This window comes from Panthera uncia (genome assembly GCF_023721935.1).
Source record: "Panthera uncia isolate 11264 chromosome C1 unlocalized genomic scaffold, Puncia_PCG_1.0 HiC_scaffold_4, whole genome shotgun sequence".
NCBI lineage: Eukaryota > Metazoa > Chordata > Mammalia > Carnivora > Felidae > Panthera > Panthera uncia.
In genome coordinates, this window is record NW_026057585.1 from 30,764,152 (window position 1) to 30,786,475 (window position 22,324).

Sequence of the window (22,324 nt, forward strand, 5' to 3'; positions counted from 1 at the left end):
CACAAATCTAAATGTGTTTGGGCACATGTGGAACAACTGATTGGAAGGGATCCCAGAACAGCTTTAAAATAGTCCTTGCAATGGGTATTGGTCTGTGTGAGCACTTAAATGGGATTTGGATAAATGATGCTTGAGTGAACTAATAAACAGACTGAAAGACAAGCAGTATAAACTTTGGGGAAGAGATTTTTGGATCATACTATAAGGCTATGAAACCAGAGAAGTTATACTTTTGCCCATATCCTTGGCTTTTTATCAAGAATTTATCTTTTACATGGTACATAAGATACAGGGAGCTTACTTGTTCCCAAGTTGGACTGTCTCTGCTGAGCAAGTTGCCAAAATGCCAAGTCAACAGGAGAAAATTGCAGGGCGAGTAAGCTATTGCTGCTTGGCTCTTGCCTGAGGTTTCATCATTACTACCCTGCCATCTCCCAAGACACCCTGCCTCGGTGTCTTCTGGAGTTATCTAAACTGATATCAACCATAAGACTATATGCTGGGTTGCAAACTTTGGGTCTGTACATTTGCCCTTTCTATGCCTGGAAACACTTTCCCCCCAAATATCCACATGGCTCAATCTCCCCCAGGGCTTTATTCAGATACCAGTTTTTATGGCCACATTTAAGATAGTTATAAGTCTTTCTTCCAGAATTTCCTTTGCTTTATTTTTTTTTTTGTTCTGTTTTGTTTTTTCTATTATAATAATATATATATAGTTTATTTCTATATAGTTTACTTCTAACCTGCTGGAACATAGGATATTTGTTTGTTTTAGTGACTTCTGAATGTGCAGTTTCTAGGATAGGATCTTGCACGTGTTAGGTAATCAGAAAGTAATTGATGAAGAAATGAATAGGAAATATGAAGGAGATAAGGGAAGAAAAACTGAAATCACTGTGGCAGATATCAATAAATAAGTTAATGCACTTGTATATAAATAGTTGTTTCATATATCATAATTATCCCTGTGGTACGTTTTAAAGTGTAGAAATATGGAGGACAAAGCAGCTGCTTGAGAAGATCAACAGAGGAGTGGGCAAAAGATGGAATTTGTTAAGCAGAGAGGTACAAATAAAATTCCTATCAGGGGGCACCTGGGTGGCTCAGCCAGTTAAGCGTCTGACTTCAGCTCATGTCATGATCTCACAGTTTGTGAGTTCAAGCCCCGCATCAGGCTCTGTGCTGACAGCTTAGAGCCTGGAGCCTGCTTCAAATTCTGTGTCTCCCTCTCGCTCTGCTCCTCCCCCCCTCATGCTCTGTCTCTCTCTCCTTCAAAAAATAAAAATTAAAAACATTAAAATTCCTATCAGATAAACTAATGTGGACTGAGGCAAGAAGGCATAACAGATCAAGATATACTTAAGATTAGGGCAAGTGGTTTATAAGGATATGTTATAACAGTCACACATAATGGATAATGGATAATGGATAATGGAAAAGTAGAGTAATTCTGACAGTCTTGATTATGAGAACAAAGTTTAAACTTGAGGAGGTAAGTGGTTCTGAAACTCAATGTTTGTATAGAGCACCTTGAAGCCACAATGTTCACATTGTAGAATAGGGATACGTTGCCTTCCATCCTGAAGCTAGAAGCAATTTTCTTAATAGAAACTTAATAATTAGAAGGAGTCAATATAAAAATCCCGGTTGTGTGCATATTTGTACAAAGAGCCATTGATACAGACATATCAGAGTTTTTCTGATTTTGCCTCTCACTAAATGTTCATTTGTTTCACTGTTGGTAGCATACACTATCAGATAATGGTAGTACTTTAGGTGCTTGAGAAAATTTCATGGAGGAAAACTTAAAATTGATTAAAAAAAAAAATTCTACACATTAATTTGATCACCAAAGTTCCAGTGAAGCATAATTTGAGAACTACTGCAGGAGGTGTGCCAAGACAAGGGAATGGGTTCCTTGACTGGATTTGTTTTATAAGGTAAGAACCAGTTACAGGCGAGGACCTGAAGTGAGTTAGATGCCCTAGCAGTGGAGTTGACACAAGTGGGCTATTTAGAAGTCAACAATAGGGCAGAGTATAGCATCTGAAGGTTGGAAGGGAACCAGCCAGTGGGATTCTGAAATCTCTGGCCCAGCCCCTTCAGCAGTGGTGAGGCCTGTAAGCAGAGGTGGACGTGTACAGAGGAGGGGCAGCTCTGTGGGGAGTAAGGAATATTCCTGCCTCTCATGCTTTCTTTAGTCTTGCTAAGTTTCAGTCTCTATGAGGCCTAGAAGAGAAGATGTCTGGAGACAAGTAGAATTATAGGCCTGACAGTTAGGATCAAATTATGAGGGGAAAGGGTTTTGGCAGTCATCAAAATTTTGTTGGTGGTGGAACCCATGGAAGAGAATTTTCTCAGGGAGAATTGATAAACAGAGAAGGCAGCCAGAGATGTGCAAGGCATGGTGCTTCAACACAGCAAACTGCTGTTTCATGTCAAAATTGCATCACAGTTCACCTTCGTCCACCCTTCTTGTTGATGACCTCTGTTTCAGATCATTGAACCATTCCCAGTCGAAAATCAGGTCAACATAGACAAATAATTATTTTTTGTAATTAAAAAAAATGTTTAAGTTCATTTATTCTGAGAGAGATTGGGGGAGAGGCGGAGAGAGAGAGCGAAAAAGAGAGAATCCCAAGCAGGCTCCGTGTTGTCAGTGCAGAGCCTGATGCAGGGCTTGAACTCACAAACCATGAGATCATCACTTGAGCTGAAGTCGGACACTTAACCAACTGAACTACCCAGGCACCCCTTTTTTGTAATTTTTAACAATTAAACAGAGGAATAGGCATCTAGCTAATTAATAAATATAATTTTGTACTAAACACATACGTTCATTTCTAAGTGATAATGTCTCAAATCCTTAGAGTTTTAGTTAACTAAGTTCAGCAATATTTTTCCAATAGATAACTTTAAATGATCTTGAGTTATTGTTTAAACCTTTATTATATTGTTTAAACCTCATATAAGCCCTTCATGGTAAAAGTGTAACACATATTACTTGCTAAAGATATCAAGACCTATATGTTTAAAAAAATATATGTTTAATCTTTATTTTTGAGAGAGAGAGAGAGAGAGAGAGATACAGAGTATGAGTGGGAGAGGAACAGAGAAGGAGACACAGAATCTGAAGTTGGACGCTTAACTGACTGAGCCACCCAGGTGCCCCAAGACCTATATTTTTAACTCAGATATTTTAGTTGTTATAACAGCCCATAAAGTTAAAACAAGAAAAAAAATGAATTCACTATTTCATTATTTAGGGAGTGGTTTGGTTCCATGAAAACTTAGGTATTCTATCAAATATGAATACACGAAAGATGCAAAGTGACTATTCCATTAATCTGCAGAGTGTGATAGTAGTTCTTTAATATAACACAATAAAGCTTTCCAGCCATACATCGTGAATTAGCATCACCCTCATGCTTTCACTGAGGCCATTTTCCCTGGGGTAGCACTCTTCCTTCTGTCTATAATCTTTATCTGACTTCTGTTGAAGCCTAAGCCACCTGTAAATAACTGTTATTGCTGCTGCAGCTGATTTAAAGACCACGGGTCATAAATGAGAAGTGCAATGACCACTTGCCTTTCAGATACAAATGCAACCTAAGCTTAATACTAGATATCAGTTTTCCTTTTTACTTTTATTTATGCCTGTAAGTAATCTCTACGACCACCATGGGGCTTGAACTCAACCCCGAGACCAAGACTCACATGCCAGCCAGCCAGCCAGCCAGGTGCCCCTAGGTTGTGTTTTGTAAGTAATCACTATGTCCAGCATGGAGCTTGAACTCACAACCCTGAGATCAAGAGTGGCATGCTCTACCACCTGAACCAGCCAGGCACTCCTAGGTACCATTTTTTAAAAATGATCAGACATGCAAAGATTTTTTTTTCTTCTAGATTCACACACAGTGTTGTGGTCTTCTGTTCTATCTGTTTGCTTTAATTTCTGTGGCTCCCCAAGTCTCGGAGAGGATATGAACATCCAGATGTTTTAAAAAAATTCCTTAGGGCCCTTTTTAATGAAGTAGTAGAATTTGTTCTTGGATCAGATTCTTGATTCAAATGATGTCTCTGCATTTCTGTAAAATGACATGTCAGTCAACAGAGAAACCTCTCTTCTATAAAAAAGATATTAATACATTTATATTGATATACTAATCTTTTGGCATTTAGACAAATAATATAAAATTCCTTGTAAGTTATTCAGTTGATTAGCTTACTGCTTGAAAAAAGACATCCATTTTTTAAAATGGCTAAAATAGCCATCAAAATTGCTTAGCTCTTTTCAAAAAAATACTATACCAAAACTATTACATTGATGTTTTGTGAATGAAACCTACATTTGACATGTGGGTAGTTTTGATTTCCTTTGGATATAACTTAAGAAAACATGTTAGGATTGTATTCGTTTCTCTGGGTAATTCTTAATTTCAAAGAATTTATTTCTGATTTTAATGTTTATTTATTTGTGAGAGAGAGAGACAGAGCACAAGCAGGGGAGGAGCAGAGAAAGAGAGGGAAACACAGAATCTGAAATAGACTCCAGGCTCTGAGCTTTCAGCATAGAGCCTGACGCAGGGCTGGAACTCAGGAATGGCGAGATCATGATCTGAGCAGAAGACGGATGCTTAACCGACAGAGCCACTCAGGTGCCCCTTAAAGAACTTATTTCTAAATATTGTGTTTACTAATAGACTTTCCGGGTTTTGGATACATATTATTACTTTAAAGGAGGTGATACTCTGCATTATACATAGTTTAGATTTTCTCTGGTCAAATAGGAAAGTGGGACATGTGTCATGGTATTCTTTTGGAATACTAGAACTGTTTCAAAACTTGAAATGATAGGATATTTATATCAAATGTTAGAATATTCTTTCTTTGAATTGATTCTCTAAATATTTTCTTTATTTATTATTTTTGGGTTTTGTTTTACTCCACAGAGAATACAATTATAACATCCTGATTTATGTAGTTTTCCTACCTTTACAGATATTGGCAAGTATTTCACAATGGACTGATTACGTATGAATCCATTTTGGAAATTTCTTTAGCTACCTTACATTTTAGTAGCCACATGACTTGTATATGAGAAGATTAAGAAAACAGTAGCTTAGATCACACAGAAATGGCTATTTGTTTTCTCTTTATGTATACCAACACTCTTAGAACAATACAAGAGTATCTACTGTACCTCTGAAAAACAAGTGAAAAACTCATGGGATTGCATGTGAAGAACTTAACATCTAAACTACTCGAGCAATCCAAAGAGCAGCATAGGGGGACGCCTGGGTGGCTCAGTTGGTCAAGCGCCGACTTTGGCTCAGGTCATGATCTCATGGTTCATGAGTTCGAGCCCCACGTCAGGCTCTGTGCTGACAGCTCAGATCCTGGAGCCTGCTTCCGATTCTGTGTCTCCCTCTCTCCCCCTTCTCCGCTCGTGCACTCTTTCTAAAAATAAATAAACATTAAAAAAAGGGAACAAAGAGCAGCATAGGTAGCACTCTCCGAAGATTAACAAGGGAATAATTTACCAATTTTGGGCAGAATTCACAAGCTCCTGCATTTTATACCTGTATGATTTTACCTGCATTCTCTTTGCCCCAAATACCTTTCCTCCCCTTCTCTGAGTGGCAGAATTCCACATGGTCTTCCAGGTCTCAGCTTAAGCTTTACTGGCTGCAGAAAGCTACCCCTAACACCTTCTGTCGTTGCATGATACTCCATGCTGCTTACTATTACAGCACTTACCACACTGTATATGACTGTTGTTTTACTTTTCTCCTATCCCCACTAGACCATAAGCTCTTCAAAGATAGGATGTGCTTTTTTCTCATCTTTGTTTCTTTTAGACATGGCTTAGTCCCTGGGACCTGGTCATTGGTAATAAATGTTTGCTAAGCAAATGAATATGTGAATGAATGATTTTATTAAAGATGTCAATCACTTGAAAACGTTTACACTGTCATTTCTCATTATTTGTGGAATCCATATTTGTGAATCACCTACTCGCAGAAATCTATTTGTAACTTCAAAGTCGATACTCACAGCGCTTCATTCACAGACGTGCCAAGAGGGGCAAAAAATTTGAGTCACCTCATATGTGTATTCTCAGTTGAGGTCAACAAGGCAACACTCTGCCTTCTTATTTCAGCTTATACTATAAACAAGTGCCCTTTTCATGGTGATTTTGTTGTTTAAAATAGACCCCGTAGCATAGTGCTGAAGTGCTGGCTGATGTTTTGAAGTATAAGAAGACTGTGGTGTGCATTATGGAGAGAATAAGTATGCCAAATAAACTCCATTCAGACAAGTTCTAGGGCTATTGGCCACGGAGATATTAAGGCGTGATACCTAAAAGGTATGGGCTTTTGGGGTGAAAAATTGTTCTAAAACTGGTTGCCCAGCTCTGCAGATATGCTAAAAACCATTGAATTAGACAATTTAAATAAGTAAATTTTATGGTGTGGGATATATATCTTAAAATTGTTAGCAAAACACACATGCACACATGCATCGCGGGGCCCTACCCCCAGAGTTTCTGATTGAGGAGATCTGAGGTATGGTCCGATAGTTTGCCTTCCTTACAAGTTCCCCATTGATATTGCTAGTACTGGTGTGAGAACCACATTTTAAGAAACATTGTCTTAGGAATCCTGTAGAGGTAGACTCGGAAAATGGGCAGAGTAGAGGCAAGTCAACAATGGCCAGGACCACAATCAAAATGGTGCCACAGGAAGAGTGCAGTATTAGTGAATGCACAGCTACCACTGACACTGAGCGCCAGGTGCCACGCCACAGCTGTGCTACCACTGCCTGGAACGCTGCCTACTGACACCTTTGCCACTTCTGACCCTTGAAGTGATTTTGCTACTTAACATTATTTAATCTATCACATATTATACAGTATTTTTAAGCACTGTGACATTTTCAACTATGTTTGGCTTAAAGTTACATTATATTTTAAAAACCTGCTGAAATAGGGGTGTCTAGGTGGCTCAGTTGGTTAAGCGTCCAACTTTGGCTCAGGTCATGGTCTCACAGTTCATGAGTTCAAGCCCCACATTGGGCTCTGCTGACAGCTCGGAGCCTGGAGCCTACTTCAGATTCTGTGTCTCCCTCTCTCTCTGGCCCTTTCCCTCTCGAGCTCTGTCTCTCTCTCTCTCAAAAATAAATAAACATACATTAAATAAATAAACATACATAAATAAATAAACATTAAAAAATTAAAAAAAAAACCTACTGAAATATACCGACTGCATTATACTACATTTATGTTTTTAAGTTATACTGAATGTAGATTGATTGGAAAGCAATTATTTAACTTTTTTTTTTCTTTTTCCGGTTTAGCTACTTTTCCAGGTATGTGGGAGAGAACAATAACGATAGGAAGTGCCGGAAAGACTTTCAGTGTAACTGGCTGGAAGGTAAGATGCAAAAGAATAATTGCTTAAAAACAGACACGTATTTTATTTCTTGGAGAGAGAGAGAGAGAGAGAGAGAGAGTGTGTTAAATGCATATATATTCAGTTTACCCAGGTTTTTGTACTTACTGACCTTTTGTTTACTCATTCAGCTTTCCTGTTGACCTTTCTCCTTTTTGAGACCTAATCATTTCTTTCTTTTTTTTTAAAGTTTTTTTAAACTTTATTTAAAGTCTAGTTAGTTAATATACAGTGTAATATTAGTTTCAGGTATAGAATTTAGTGATTCATCACTTCATTACCATACCCAGTGCTCATCACAGGTGCCCTCTTAAATCCCCATCACCTATTTAACCCATCCCCCCACACCTCCACTCCCATCCACTAACACACGGTTTGTTCTCTCTAGCTACACATCCATTTCTTGGGTGTGTGTGTGTGTGTGTGTGTGTGTGTGTCTCTCTCTTTCGTTTTTTCCTTTGCTCATTTGTTTTGTTTCTTAAATTCCACATATGAGTGAGATCACATGGTATTTGCCTTTCTCTGACTTATTTCACTTAGCATAATACTCTGTAGCTCCATCCATGTCATTTCAAATGGCAGAAAAATAGTCATTTTTCATTTTATAAGTAACCAACCAATGGCACTCTTCTTTGCAAAGAATGTTCAGATTATTGCATATTAATAAAAAAGGAGGAAAAATATAATACATAATAATAGCTAATATTTTGGCACTTACTATGTGCCAGGTTCTAAGTGCTTTACACATACTCATTCTCATAATGGCATTATGAAGTGAGTATAATTTATTATCCCCATTTTATAGATAATAAAACTAGTAAGAGAAGTTAAGTAAGTTGCCTGAGGTTATACTGCTAATAAACTCAAGCCAGCCAGGCAATCCAGCTTCAGAATTTATGTACTTAAGCACTGCACTATGTAATACATTAACAATTTACCCAATCGAAGCTTGATTATCTTCCAACCAGCCCTATCCTGAACATGGCCAAGAAGCAAGGAGTATCAAAAATGGGGCCTGCAGAACCAAATTATGGAAGAGTCCCTTAGGCCCTCATTCAGAGTTACTTTTATCTAATTCAAATAAGCTTTGTTATGAGTTTTTAGACGTTCAGAAGTAGCAAATTAGAAAAGAAAAGGGTTATAATGATTGTGGGCACTATTTACCTTCTGAAGACAGAGTTTAGTGACTCCGGTGGGACACTTTCCCACAGAACAGTGTTGAAATGATGAGCAAATACTAATAACTACACTACTTTCATAGAGTGAACATTTTAGAATTACATATGTTTAATAATTACATTAAGCTGAGCTACTCTATCAGATTTAATACATACAGTTAGATTCACTTTCTGAAATCTGCTTTTCTTTTTTTCCTTTTTCAGCTTGGCTGGTCCATTGGTCCTAATCATTTGATAAAACATTTACAGACAGTTCAACAAAACACTGTTTATACTTGTGCTACACCTTTACAGGTAGGTGTTAGAGTAACTTGGGGTTGAAGCATGGTCTTTTGGTGAAGGTGTTACTAGAATGGTTTTTTGGTTTGTTTGTTTAAAGTCATTGAGTTTTAGCTTTGAACACTGGTGGGATTGCAAAGTAGAACAGACTCTGTGAAGGACAGTGACAACACCAAGCAAAATTATAGATGTGCATGTGCTCCAAAGCAGGAATCCATCTTCTGGGAGTTTACTCTGTTGCTATTATCTGTATACCTGAGAAGCAAGAAGCTCTGTATGTGCGTGGCCATTCATTGCAAAAGATAGGGGATGCACATTATCCATCCACTGGCAATTAAATAAACCATGGTCTAGCCAAACATTTAAATATTATCTGAGTTTTGCATTAGTTTCCCATTTCTCTGTGACAAATTACCACAAACTTAGTGGCTTAAAACAAAAAATTTTAATCTTACAGTTCTGGAGGTCAACAGTCTGAAATGGGTCTTACAGGGCTAAAAACGAGGTGTCTCCATACTGGTGTTCCTTCTGCAGGTTGTAAGGGAGTGTTCGTTGCTTGTCTTTTCCATCTTCTAGGGGCTGCTCACATTCCTTGGCTTGAGGTCACATAACTCTAACATGATTCTGACTCTCCTGCTACCTTCTTTCCCATACGAGGATCCTTATGATTGTATTAGGCCCATGAATAATCCAAGATAATCTCTTCGTTTTGAGATCCTTAATTTAAACCTCATTTGCAAAGTTTATTTTACTATGTAGAGTAACATATTTATAGGTTCTGGGTTTTAAGACCTAGACACCTTTGGGGTCCATTATTCTGTCTGTCACCATGACTATTTAAAAATGAAAAGAAAGGAAAGAGAGAGGGAAAGGAGGGAGCTCTATAATTATCGATATGGAAAGATTTCTAGAATATACTATAAGGTTAAAAGAGCAACATACAGAGTAGTGTGTATTTGTGCTATATCCTGTATAAGAAAGGGAGAAACCATACACTTTTATTTTCTTAAAGGATATCTGGAAGGATCTGTAAGAGGCTACTAAAAGTGGCTATTTGGGTATGAGGAATAGGCGATATGAATAGATAGGGATAGGGGTGGGTACAAGACTTTTTAATGTATATCTTTTTTATATTGTTTCTGTGTGTTTTTTTTAAATAAATTTATAAAACAGGGATATGTGTACCATCATTCTGTGAATAATCAGATCACTGAAAAAAATATCTTTTTCTGGAAGGCTGTTAGAAGGCTGAAAGATTGAAATGTGTTGGCTATAGTAAGTTTACTTTTTTTGCTTCCTGCCAAAAATATCTACGGAATGAGACAAAATTTTGTTTTAAAATTCTCTTTCCTGTGACTCTCTAAAGCAGTGTCATAATAAAGGTTAGTTTTGACTTCTGGTTTTATATATATTAAACTCATTTCATCCACTCAAAATCAATCCATTCACTTATTCAACAAATATTTGCTAGTAGAAGAAATACAGCATAAAGAAATTCTTCCCTTATTGAGCTTACAGCCTATTGGGAGTATGCAGATAATAAAGAAGAAAATATTTTATTAAAAAAATTTTTAGATATAATTTATTGTCAAATTGGTTTCCATACAACACCCAGTGCTCATCCCAACAGGTGCCCTCCTCAATGCCCATCATCCACTTTCCCCTCTCCCCCACCCCCCATCAACCCTCGGTTTGTTCTCAGTATTTAAGAGTCCCTTACAGTTTGCCTCCTTCCCTCTCTGTAACTTTTTTTCGCCCTTCCCCTCCCCTCTGGTCTTCTATTAAGTTTCTCAGGATCCACATATAAGTGAAAACATATGATATCTGTCTTTCTCTGCCTGAATTATTTCACTTAGCATAACACTCTCCAGTTCCATCCATGTTGCTACAAATGGCCAGATTTCATTCTTTCTCAATGCCAAGTAGTATTCCATTGTATATATAAACCACATCTTCTTTATCCATTCGTCAGCTGATGGACATTTAGGCTCTTTCCATAATTTGGCTATTGTTGAAGGTGCTGCTATAAACATTGGGGTACAAGTGCCCCTATGCATCAGTACTCCTATATCCCTTGGGTAAATTCCTAGCAGTGCTACTGCTGGGTCATAGGGTAGATCTATTTTTAATTTTTTGAGGAACCTCCACACTGTTTTCCAGAGTGGCTGCACAAATTTGCATTCCCACCAACAGTGCAAGAGGGTTCCTGTTTCTCCACATCCTCTCCAGCATCTGTAGTCTCCTGATTTGTTCATTTTAGCCACTCTGACCGGTGTGAGGTAGTATCTCAGTGTGATTTTGATTTGTATTTCCCTGATGATGAGTGATGTTGAGCATCTTTTCATGTGCCTGTTGGCCATCTGGATGTCTTCTTTAGAAAAATGTCTGTCCTGTCTTCTGCCCATTTCTTCACTGGATTATTTGTTTTTTGGGTGTGGAGTTTGGTGAATTCTTTATAGGTTTTGGATACTAGCCCTTTATCTGATACGTCACTTGCAAATATCTTTTCCCATTCCATCGGTTGCCTTTTAGTTTTGCTGATTGTTTCCTTTGCAGTGCAGAAGCTTTTTATCTTGATGAGGTGCCAATAGTTCATTTTTGCTTTTAATTCCCTTGCCCTTGGAGATGTGTCAAGTAAGAAATTGCAGCAGCTGAGGTCAGAGGGGGTTTTTCCTGCTTTCTCCTCTAGGGTTTTGATGGTTTCCTGTCTCACATTCAGGTTCTTCATCCATTTTGAGTTTATTTTTGTGAATGGTGTAAGAAATTGGTCTAGTTTCTTTCTTCTGCATGTTGCCTACTCGGAGTATGCAGATGATAAAGAAGAAAAAATTTTATTAAAAAAATTTTTTTTAATGTTTATTTACTTTTGAGAGAGAGACAGACAGACAGACAGAGGTGGGAGCACGGTAGGGGCAGAGAGAGAGGAAGTTGCAGAATCTCAAGTAGGCTCCAGGCTCTGAGCTGTCAGCACAGAGCCCGATGCGAGGCTCAGACTCAGGGACTGCGAGATCATGGCCTGGGCCAAAGTCGGACACTTAACCAACTGAGCCACCCAGGTGCCCCAAGAAGTAAATATTTTAATAATATGTCAGATGTTGATAGATACAACAGAAAATTAAAGCAAGTAAGAGGAAGGATATAAAGTGCTAAGGGGAAAATATACAGTGTTAAATGGAGTAACCTTTGAAAGTCTCACTGAGAAGGGGTCATTTGAGCTACAAACTGAAGGTTAAGTAGCCAAATAGTTACCTAGAGAAGAACCTTCCAGACTGTGAGAACAAGTGCAAAGGCCCTGGGGTAGGTATTCTGGCTGTCATATTTATATCAGTGAAAAACATGAGACTGGGTTGAGATGATCAAAGGACAAGAGTAGGAGGAACAAAAGGAGCCAGATCAAGTAAGGCCATGTTTATCACTGTCAAGGCTGAGTGAGATAGGAAGCCACTGGAGAGTTTGAGCACAAGGATTACATCATCTAACTTGTGTCATCAAAGGGACTCTGGCTGCTTTATTGAATCAGAGGACTGTTGAAGTGAACCAAGAGAGAGACAGTAGTTGACTGAACCAATATAGGGATGGTGAAGTGGTGGAAGGTGATTGGGTGCTGAATATATTTTGAAGGTAGAGCTGACTGTATTTGCCATTGGGTCACATGGTGGGGTAAGAGACAGAAAGAGTCCAGTATAATACTATAGTTAGGATCAATGTTTATGTCTCTTGAGCTTTGAATTTTCTAGGGCAATATCTCCTACTATACGGAGTGAATAAGTTGCTGAGGAAAAAGCAAGATTCAGCTAAGGATCTGGAACTTCTTTTTCTGAACCATCTGACCCTCCCTGTAAGCTAAGTGCCTGGTTTTTTTCCGTGTAGTCAGATAGCCATGTTTGGAAACTGGCCCATGCTTCCAGGGGACCACAGATTCCTAGGCTGAAGCAGCTGATCCTCATTTATCCAAGATTTTTTTAGTACTGTGAATTATCAATTCTTTTTTCCTGGTGGATTCTTTTGGCATGCAGTCTTCTCTGTCTCTCCATGTCATCTCCTGCCATGCTGTCTCTCTTGGTACTCTGCAGTCACACCAGATTCCGTTCTTCCAACAGAACAAATTATAGCCTGCCTTTTTCATGTATGGGTTTCCTCATCCCTTCTACATGCCCCCTCCAATAGATACTAACTAGAGTCTCCATAAAGGCAAGGACCATATTTATCTTGTTTATCATTATATCCCCAGTGTTTTATCACAATGCCAATATTTAACATTGGTATTCAGTATATGATTACTGAGTGAATGAATTTATCCTTTAATTCTTTGAAAAAAAAAATTTTAATGTTTATTTATTTTGAGAGAGAGAGTGAGTGCATGCATGAGGGGAAGAGTGGCAGAGACAGGGAGAGAGAGAATCCCAAGCAGGCTTCTCACTGGCAGTGCAGAGATCAATTTGGGGCTCCATCCCATGAACCAGGAGATCATAACCTCAGCTGAACTCAAGAGGTGAACGCTTAACTGACTGAGCCACCCAGGCACGCCATCCTTTAATTCTTAATACCTCTCAGTTCTGATTAATTTTTTTTTTAATTTAGCGACTTTGCTCTGCCCCTCTATCTCTTAATTATTCCCAGAGTCTTGATTATTTGCTTAGATGTCCTTGTTTGCTCTGAGAACTGATATTTCTTTTCTTTGTTCTTTTTTAAAGTTTATTTATTTTGAGAGAGAGAGAGAACATGTGAGCAAGTAGGGAAGGGAAGAGAGGGGGAAAGAGAGAATCCAAAGCAGGCTCCATGTAGGGGGCTCAGTCTTGCAAACTGTGAGATCATGACCTGAGACGAAATCAAGTTGGGCTCTTAACCGACTGAGCCACCCAGGCAGCCCTGAGAACTGGTATTTCTAAGGGGTTTCAGTTCATACTCACCTACCAAGCTTCTGTCCTCCTGCTTGTACAGATCCTTGTTCTTTATGTGTGTCCAGATTCAGATTTGTTTACCTTTTCCTGACTTGTTGCCTTCTCAGACACCTACCTGGTCATCTTTAACAACATTGTTTTTTTCCTCTTGGACCAATTTCTCTCCTGTCACTTCTGAGTTTGCTGAGGAATGGTACAGAAGTGACTCCACATGCCCCAGAAATTCTTTTCTAATCCCTGTGACACTTAGACACTTCTGGGATATGGATGATTAGAACAGGGATTACAATTTAGATGAGAATGATTGCATACCTATGGGGAGTGATAGTGGGTCAGCTTTCATTTCCACTGCATCCTCCAAGGTAATGGAAAAAGGCTGTCTAGTCCATCATCTTTCACACTTAGATCTAGCAAGTCATTCTATAGTTGACCTCAGTGGAAAATAACTTAATGTCTTTTCATTTCCAAGTAAGCCATCTTTATACAGTACCTCTTTTTAATTTGGATCGTCATGCCTAATTCTCAGTTCTTCACGTTAGATTTGATCATTTGCATGTAACCGATTCCTCCATTAATGCAGTCTGACATAGGTTCACAGGAATTTAACTGTAATTCCCTGAATGACTTTTTTTCCCCCCAATAATGTCACTTAGGGCAGTCTCAATTACACCAGTAAACTCAGCAGTAAATAACATTACTGTATTTCCTTTCCACATGTTTCAATCTTAACATGCAGGAAGCCTTGGCTCAAGCTTTTTGGATTGACATCAAGCGCATGGATGACCCAGAGTGTTACTTTAATTCTTTGCCAAAAGAGTTAGAAGTAAAAAGAGATCGGATGATACATTTACTTGAAAGTCTTGGCCTAAAACCCATAGTTCCTGATGGGGGATACTTCATCATTGCTGATGTGTCTTTGCTAGGTTTGTAAGGGTTTTTATTATTTCAAATATATGGAAACTTATGTGTGAAATTACATCAGAATTAGGGAGTAAAGATTGCTGTCAAAGCCATATCAGCATTTTGTCTATGGAAAAATGGCTTTTCGTTATGTCCGTGTTTTTGTTTTGTTTTGTTTTATATAATCATTTTGACTTTAGGTCCCTGACCTTAAATGCAACTGTTATTAACATGGTTACAGGTATTCCATTAAACATCAAATTTGCTATCATCTTGTTCTAGTGTGTAGTTTGAAATACAGGTACGTGAAATAATATACATACCCTGTGTTCCTTTGAGTAAAATTTTCGTTTCCTTTTTACTGAAGAAAAAGGTGGTTTCTAAAAGGTTGATGCTATTGGGGAATATTAAAATGCTATTTTAGAATTTACTGAAATGAAGTAAAGAAGAAAAATAATATTTATTGAGAGGCTACTACATGCCTAGCACTTCCACACACCCTTTTGAAGAAAGTGTTGTTAGCTCCATTTTTAAAGATGTGAACACTTAGAAAGCTTTAAGTAACTTGCTGAAGTCACATAGCTACATTCCACGTAGTTTTGACTCCAAAAAGCAATGGTTTTTATATTACCTGAAGCTGTTGTATGTAGTTCTGACATGCCATACAAATCTGAAATTAGAAGCATGGTAACATTTTGTATATAACTTATTTTCTTAAAAAAAAATTATGATGTTAATGATGGTACATTTAAAAGTTTAATTTATTCTGACAGAAATTATAGCCAAATTGTTTGTTTCAAGGTTATATTACAATGAAGTGATATTCTACTGAACTTGAAAAGCCTTTTATAGATACCAAATTTTATAAGGCTGGAAACTTGATTTTATAATGAAACAGTGATTATTATTTCTTCATTTGTTGTGAGAGAAGGAGAGACCATGGTGCCCAGAGGTTTTTGCTGTCCTTTTGCCTGAGAGCTGGATATGTTTGGCTCCCAAGCTCTGTTCTTATTTAAAACCCCTTAAGATGTCTTATACTCTGAGGTTTGGAAATCACTTTTCCTGTGTTATGTCCAAATGTACAGCTCATTTTGTGAAATGATAAAAAGAAATGGCACAGTTTTCATCACGTACAGTTTTGCTATTGAGTTGGAACTCCATAAGATTTTCAACATGAATTATTTTTAAAGTAATTGATTAAGTACTTGATCTACTTCTAAAGAGCATTTAAGCTAACTCATATTAAAAAGTTTTCCATGTATAATATATAAGTAGAAATTTATGTAACGGAGAATCAGTGTCACACAAGACGAGGAGGAAGCAAATGTTTTAGTTGCCTAGGTTCAATATAGTGTTGTAATTAACATTAACTTGGGACTGAACTTTGTGGCTGCATGAGCAAATAGAAAATGAAATTAGTTGCCAGTTTCTTGGATAAAAGGACACTTAAATTTTTATATAAGGATAATTCTCCCCTGGAACCAAATTGTTCGAGATGGTAAATTCTGAAAGGAATTTATTGCATTGTAACATGAAACATCAAAAAGACAGTAATGCAACCTTTGTGTGGAACGTTGCCCTAAGCTCTTAAATAGTTTCCCATATTATCTTCAGTCAATCCACCTTGCTTGCAATACCAGTTTAGGTCTCAGATCTTGAGCTAGTGTGGTTGTAATGGAACAGAAAGGATTTTGGTTAGAAAACCATTTATGATGATGTGGGGAGAAAAAGATGTCACTTCCTTATAGTCCTTTTTCACCTGTGGGGGAAAAATATTAATGTCTATAAGACCTTCCTACATATGAGGACAAGTTCATTCTCTTGTACCCTTTTATCTACTCAGATTAATTTAAATGTGGACATTCTTCCAGGTATTAGATTTTGGTCCCACCATTTGCTAAAGACAAAAGCAAAATCCAACATTTTCATTTGATGGTAGCTTGAAAATAAAAATAGACCATAAGATTGATGCACATAGTAATTAACAACCTTTACAACTCATAACAATGGCTAACTGGTTAATATGATTTGAGTATTTATGATATAGTAGGTATTATGTTAAGAGCTTTACAAATATTCCAATCTCACAAAAGTCCAATGAGATTGGTACTATTATATCTCCATTAATAGATGAGAAAGATGAGAGAGAAGAGAGAGAGAGAGGGAATTAAGAAATTTACTGAATCTAATTAACTACTTAGTAGCAGAGCTGGGTTCTTAACCCAGAGATCCATTTCCTAACCAATGAATTTATCTTTTTTCTGCTGTATTAAGCAACTTTCCAGGTCAGTGAGCTTCACCCTAGAACTAAAGAGGGGACCATTTGATAAGAAGACAAGATGACAAATAGGGAGATGATTGCAGTTGTTCTAGTGAGATAATAAGGTCCACAGCTGTGGAGAAGTGGGTTGCAATACCAATAACCAATTTTGATTTTAGTAGATTACTTAAATATGTTAATGTTATTATACTATGGTTCAAACTGCTATCTAAAGAAATATTTTGTTTAGTTATTTTGAGCATCTCTGACTTGAGTTTTCAAAAGCAGTAGATTCCAACATTCTTCTAACTATAAAATCTTTAGAATTGTATTTGTTCCCTTCTTTCCTTTTGAGCACCATGGCAATAAATTCAACTTTTCTAAGCTTCACAAGAATAAATGAGTACTACAACCGGTGTCGGTTACAGTTAGTTAATATCCTGCTTTTCTTCTTTCTTCTGCTGTAGGTAATCACTTCTTTCTCTGGGTTACCTTTGAATACTTGTTACATGGAATTTTGACAAAACTTATAATTAAAGTCTAACTTTAAGTTGTTATTGTTAGAGCCAAACCTGAAGTAAACACACACACACACACACACACACACACGTACATATAACTTGAAATAGTAATTTAACTTCCTCATCTGTAAAGTGAAGATAGCTACCTCTCAAATAAATGACTCTTTTTTCATGCTTAACAAATAGTAAGTGCTCAATAAATGGTAATATATTGTTAGCATTATATGGAAATTTTACATTCTTAAAGCACAGAAGAAAATGGAAATAAAATCATTAAGTAAAAACATATTAAGACTTAAAAAAATAAAGATGAAGCTTTTTTCAATGTCAAGGTTTTTACACTGTTAATTTGAAGAGACCTAGTATTTAATGAATAAAATATAAGTAACTGCCTCAATTTGCTTTGAGCAATAAATTATAAAATATTATTGATTACAGTAACTGTCAATGTTATTTGCTTTGGGGCATTCAAAAAGATCTAAGAGTACAGATTAATAAAACAGACAATATTGCTGATACTGAATACCAGAAAATATCTTGCCCAGACCTTAAAGCAAGATTGGAGCAAGAGGTAAGAATGGAACACATATTTGAAGTTTTTCTAAAAAAATGTTTTTAATGTTTAAAAAGCATAATATAGAAGAAAGAAGTAAACAGTCTATCTTGGAAGATCTACACAGATATTCTCCCTTTATAAATGATGAATAGCATTAAAGTATGCACTCAACAGATGCACTTTTCATTACTTATATGCTAGACACTGAGCTAGGAGTTGGAAATAATGATAGGTTGCAATACAGACACTTTATCCTTGTGGAGCTTACAATCTAATAATGAATGACTATTTGGAGATATAATTATTACTGATGAATACTCTATAAGTTTAGATGTTATTTCTTTAATAATGATCATAGAAGTTTGCATTATTTCTGTATGGAAAGACAGCACTCCTCTTTTCTCCCCTCTTCCTATCCCTCCCCAGTTCTAAGATCAATATGCACAAGCATGATTATCCATATATATCCATAAAGTTCTACCTTAGAGTATCACTAAAACTTATCTGTGAATTCCTCACTTCCCACCCCACCATGCAGTATGAGAGTCCAGTAAGTTCTCTGAAAATCTTCTGAGAACATTTTGAATCTTGATAGATATAGATGAAATACATGTTGGCCTCAGATATAATACATAGGCCGTCTAATCTTCATTGTTGTTTTAGATGCAGACCTCTCTGATATGAAGGACAGCAATGAACCTTATGACTATAAATTTGTGAAATGGATGACTAAAAATAAGGTAATGTTTATTTGCCTTTGAGATATTGTGATGTATTTTATGGTTAATTTATGAAGGAAACTTGCTGACATGTTTTGAACAATGTTAACTATAGTTTTGTTATATCATATTCCACTTATGGTTGTGTAGAGGATTTTTAAAACATTTTTCTTTTTGGAAGTTGTTGTGAATATTTAGAAGTATCTATTTGTTTTTAATGTTAATGTTTATCAGCCTAAAATTCATATTTGACATAGAAGTAGTTTTCCTATTTTATTTTTCTGTTTACTTTTCAGAAACTGTCAGCCATTCCAGTTTCCGCATTCTGTAACACAGAGACCAAATTACAGTTTGAGAAGTTTGTGCGATTTTGCTTCATTAAAGTAAGTTCCCTGTTTTATTAAAAAACACATTTATGATGTTCTTCCTTCTGATTTATAAAGCACCTTTTTTTTCTATTGCTAGGAATGATGTGTTCATATGTAGTTTTTTAATTTTGGCTTGCTGCCATGAAATTAACTGCCTACAAGGACAAAACTCAACACTTGAGCATTGAGTTTACTGTCTTACATGATCAGACTCCTTACTGTGTGACAATGCAATGTCCAGCATGCAATAAAAAATTACTAGACATGTGAAGCCATAAGGAAATGTGACTCTTAATAAAAAATATTTAAAAAAAAAAGCAGTCAGTAGAAACAGATTGCAAGGTGACCCAGATATAGGAATTAGCAGACAAGGATTTTAAAGCAGATGTTATAAGTATGCTCAAGAAATTAAAAGAGGGCACCTGGGTGTCAGTCGGTTAAGTATCTGACTCTTGATTTCAGCTCAGGTCATGATATCCTCCCCTGTGAATGCGTGTGCTCTCTCTAAAAAATAATTAATTAATTAGTTAGCTAATTAATAATTTAATTAAAAATAAAGAAAATATGGTCATAATGAGTGAACAAATTAAGACTATAAAAAATCAAGTGGAAATTTAACAACTTTAAATTGTAATTTCTGATATGAAAAATATATGGGGTTAACACAGAGAGGATTGAGGATGTCAGGAAAAAAATAACACACTTGAATTACAGATTCACAGAAACCATCCAGTCTGAAAAACAGAAGGAGCAATTATTTTTGAGAATCAGTGGAGCCTTAGGTCTATGAGACAGTATCAAGTGATAATATACATGTAATTGGAGTACCAAAAAGAATGTGGCGGAAAGAATATTTTTAGAAGTAATTTCCTTGTATTTGGTGAAAAGCAACTTAGAGATCTAAAAGCTCAGTGAATCACAAGGAGGATATAAAGAAAACCACACCTAGACACTTAAACTGCTAAAAACCAAGGGTAAGGTAAGATCTTGAAAAAAGCCAAAGAAAAACTATACCTCACATGCGTATGAATTTAACAACTTCTCATCAGAAACAATGGAGACCAGAATACAATGAAATGAAATCCTGAAACTGCTGAAATAAAAAATGTATTAGCCCAGAACTCTTTTATCCAGGAAAATAGCCTTTAAAACTAAAAATGAAGTGTACATTCCTAACCAGTAAAAGCCGATTGAATTCCTTACCATCAGACCTGTACTAAAAAAATACCTGAATATATGTATTATTGCTATTTTTAAGGTGTTATTGCCACTGAAGACAGGCTTAATACATTCAAGAAACTCTTTTTACAAACACATTCGTCTATAAATCTAGTCAGAATGATGTAATCATTGTTTTCAATTTTAGAGACAATCTCTAGACAAACTATGGAAGACTTACTCAGAAGAGAATAAATTTTTTTTTTTCAACGTTTATTTATTTTTGGGACAGAGAGAGACAGAGCATGAATGGGGGAGGGGCAGAGAGAGAGGGAGACACAGAATCGGAAACAAGCTCCAGGCTCTGAGCCATCAGCCCAGAGCCTGACGCGGGGCTCGAACTCACGGACCGTGAGATCGTGACCTGGCTGAAGTCGGATGCCCAACCGACTGCGCCACCCAGGCGCCCCAGAAAGCACAGGCAGGTGAGGGGCAGAGAGAAAGGGACAGAAGATCCAAAGTGGGCGCTATGCTGACAGCAGAGGAGCCCCACCCACATAGGGCTAGAACTCATGAACCACGAGATATGACCTGAGCCAAAGTCAGGTGCTTAACCAACTGAGCCACACAGGAGCCCCTTACTCAGAAGAGAATAAAAATGTTAACAACCTAATGTCAACATTTAATTGACTGAAATGTAGAAGAAGGGTAAGGCCATTAATATTCTCATCTTACAGTGGATCTAGAAATAGAGGCATATTATTTGAAGTTATAAATAGAACTAAGAAAAGAGTAACAGAAGACTTCCTGTTTTAAAATCGTAAACACAGCCCTTCCCCATTCTCTGCTTGAAAGTTATTCAAAACAACTAGGAAAATGGAAAACAGATTCACAAATTCCCCAGTAAGTGAAGAAGAGTTGCCAAATCCAGTGATTTGGTAGAGGGAAGACACCTAGAAAGTCTCTTGTGTCTACATCTTCAAATTATAGACAGCCAGCAAGCAACCTGCTCATCAGAAGAATAGGACAATAAGTGCACTGGCAGAGGGAGCTTCTCCAGACTCATGAAAGGCAGAACAGAAACATACAGCTGTATCATCTAGAACCTATGTGGGGCAGGGCGGAAAGGAGATTCTAGTTGGGTTATAGATTTTCTCATTCACTGCTGTCATTTTTGCTAACAGCCTTATTGGGGAAATGTAGAGGAAGATATATTAAATTCCAGGTAGCGACTTAAATTAGCTGGGAGGAAAAAAAAGTATCCTCCTCCCTCTCCACTGAAGTCCACATCAGTCATATTAAACTTCACTGTGAGCCAGGGAGAATTTCTCCTGTCTTCTAGTGTGGCTCTGGTTCCTCACTTACACTGAGCTGCAGATACATCTTCAAATCACAGAGTCAGTAGGTAGCATATTCATTACCCAGAACAATAGGAACCGTAGGTGTGCTAGCAGTGGGAGCTCACAAAGGTAATTCAATCAAAAATGAGTAATGAAAAGGAGTCCACTATGAATCTATAAGAAAATACTATAAGGAAAAAAGGGGAAAGGTACAAGGAAAAACAAGCATCGGAAAGAGAATATTCAACCAGAAGAATGTTGCTGTAGAACAAATAAAAATCAGTAGCTCAAATCCAAAACCTTTAAATAGATAATATAAGAAGATGAAATGGCAGTTTGTCAGAGCTCAGGTACAAAATTGAAGGAGAAAAGGTAATTGTAGTGGCATAGGAAACAGCACAGAGAACACTCAATACTTCTGTAAGATTATTAAGGATTGGGGAAAGTGAACAAGTAAGAGTGGAAAGGATCAAAGATTTTTAAAATATTGGAAAAATTATGGATGTGGAAGACAAATGAAATGTGTTGAATCCCGTGGGAGGTGGAAATAAATGAAACCTGAAAAGCATTTTATGGCTTTATTTCGAGAATGCTTTCTATTTAAAAACAAAACAAAACAAAACAAAAACAGACAAATCTAATACTTGAAAGGGAATGCCTTGTCTCAGGCAAAATTGTCCCAGAACA

At 36.9% G+C, this 22,324-nt stretch overlaps 1 protein-coding gene across 2 annotated transcripts in view; it reads left to right on the forward strand.

Annotated features, from left to right (window-relative positions):
• The window catches only part of KYAT3 (kynurenine aminotransferase 3), an 80,934-nt gene that overhangs the window by 46,723 nt on the left and 11,887 nt on the right, over positions 1-22,324 (forward strand). For both annotated transcript variants that reach the window (XR_007454737.1, XM_049616839.1), the window contains 5 exons: positions 7,363-7,439; positions 8,840-8,929; positions 14,552-14,738; positions 18,716-18,792; positions 19,068-19,154. Coding sequence is in view for 1 of the 2 variants with exons in the window: in XM_049616839.1 (XP_049472796.1) it covers positions 7,363-7,439; positions 8,840-8,929; positions 14,552-14,738; positions 18,716-18,792; positions 19,068-19,154 (518 nt within the window). In the remaining variant the exon portion in view is untranslated. The remainder of the gene's footprint in view (positions 1-7,362; positions 7,440-8,839; positions 8,930-14,551; positions 14,739-18,715; positions 18,793-19,067; positions 19,155-22,324) is intronic.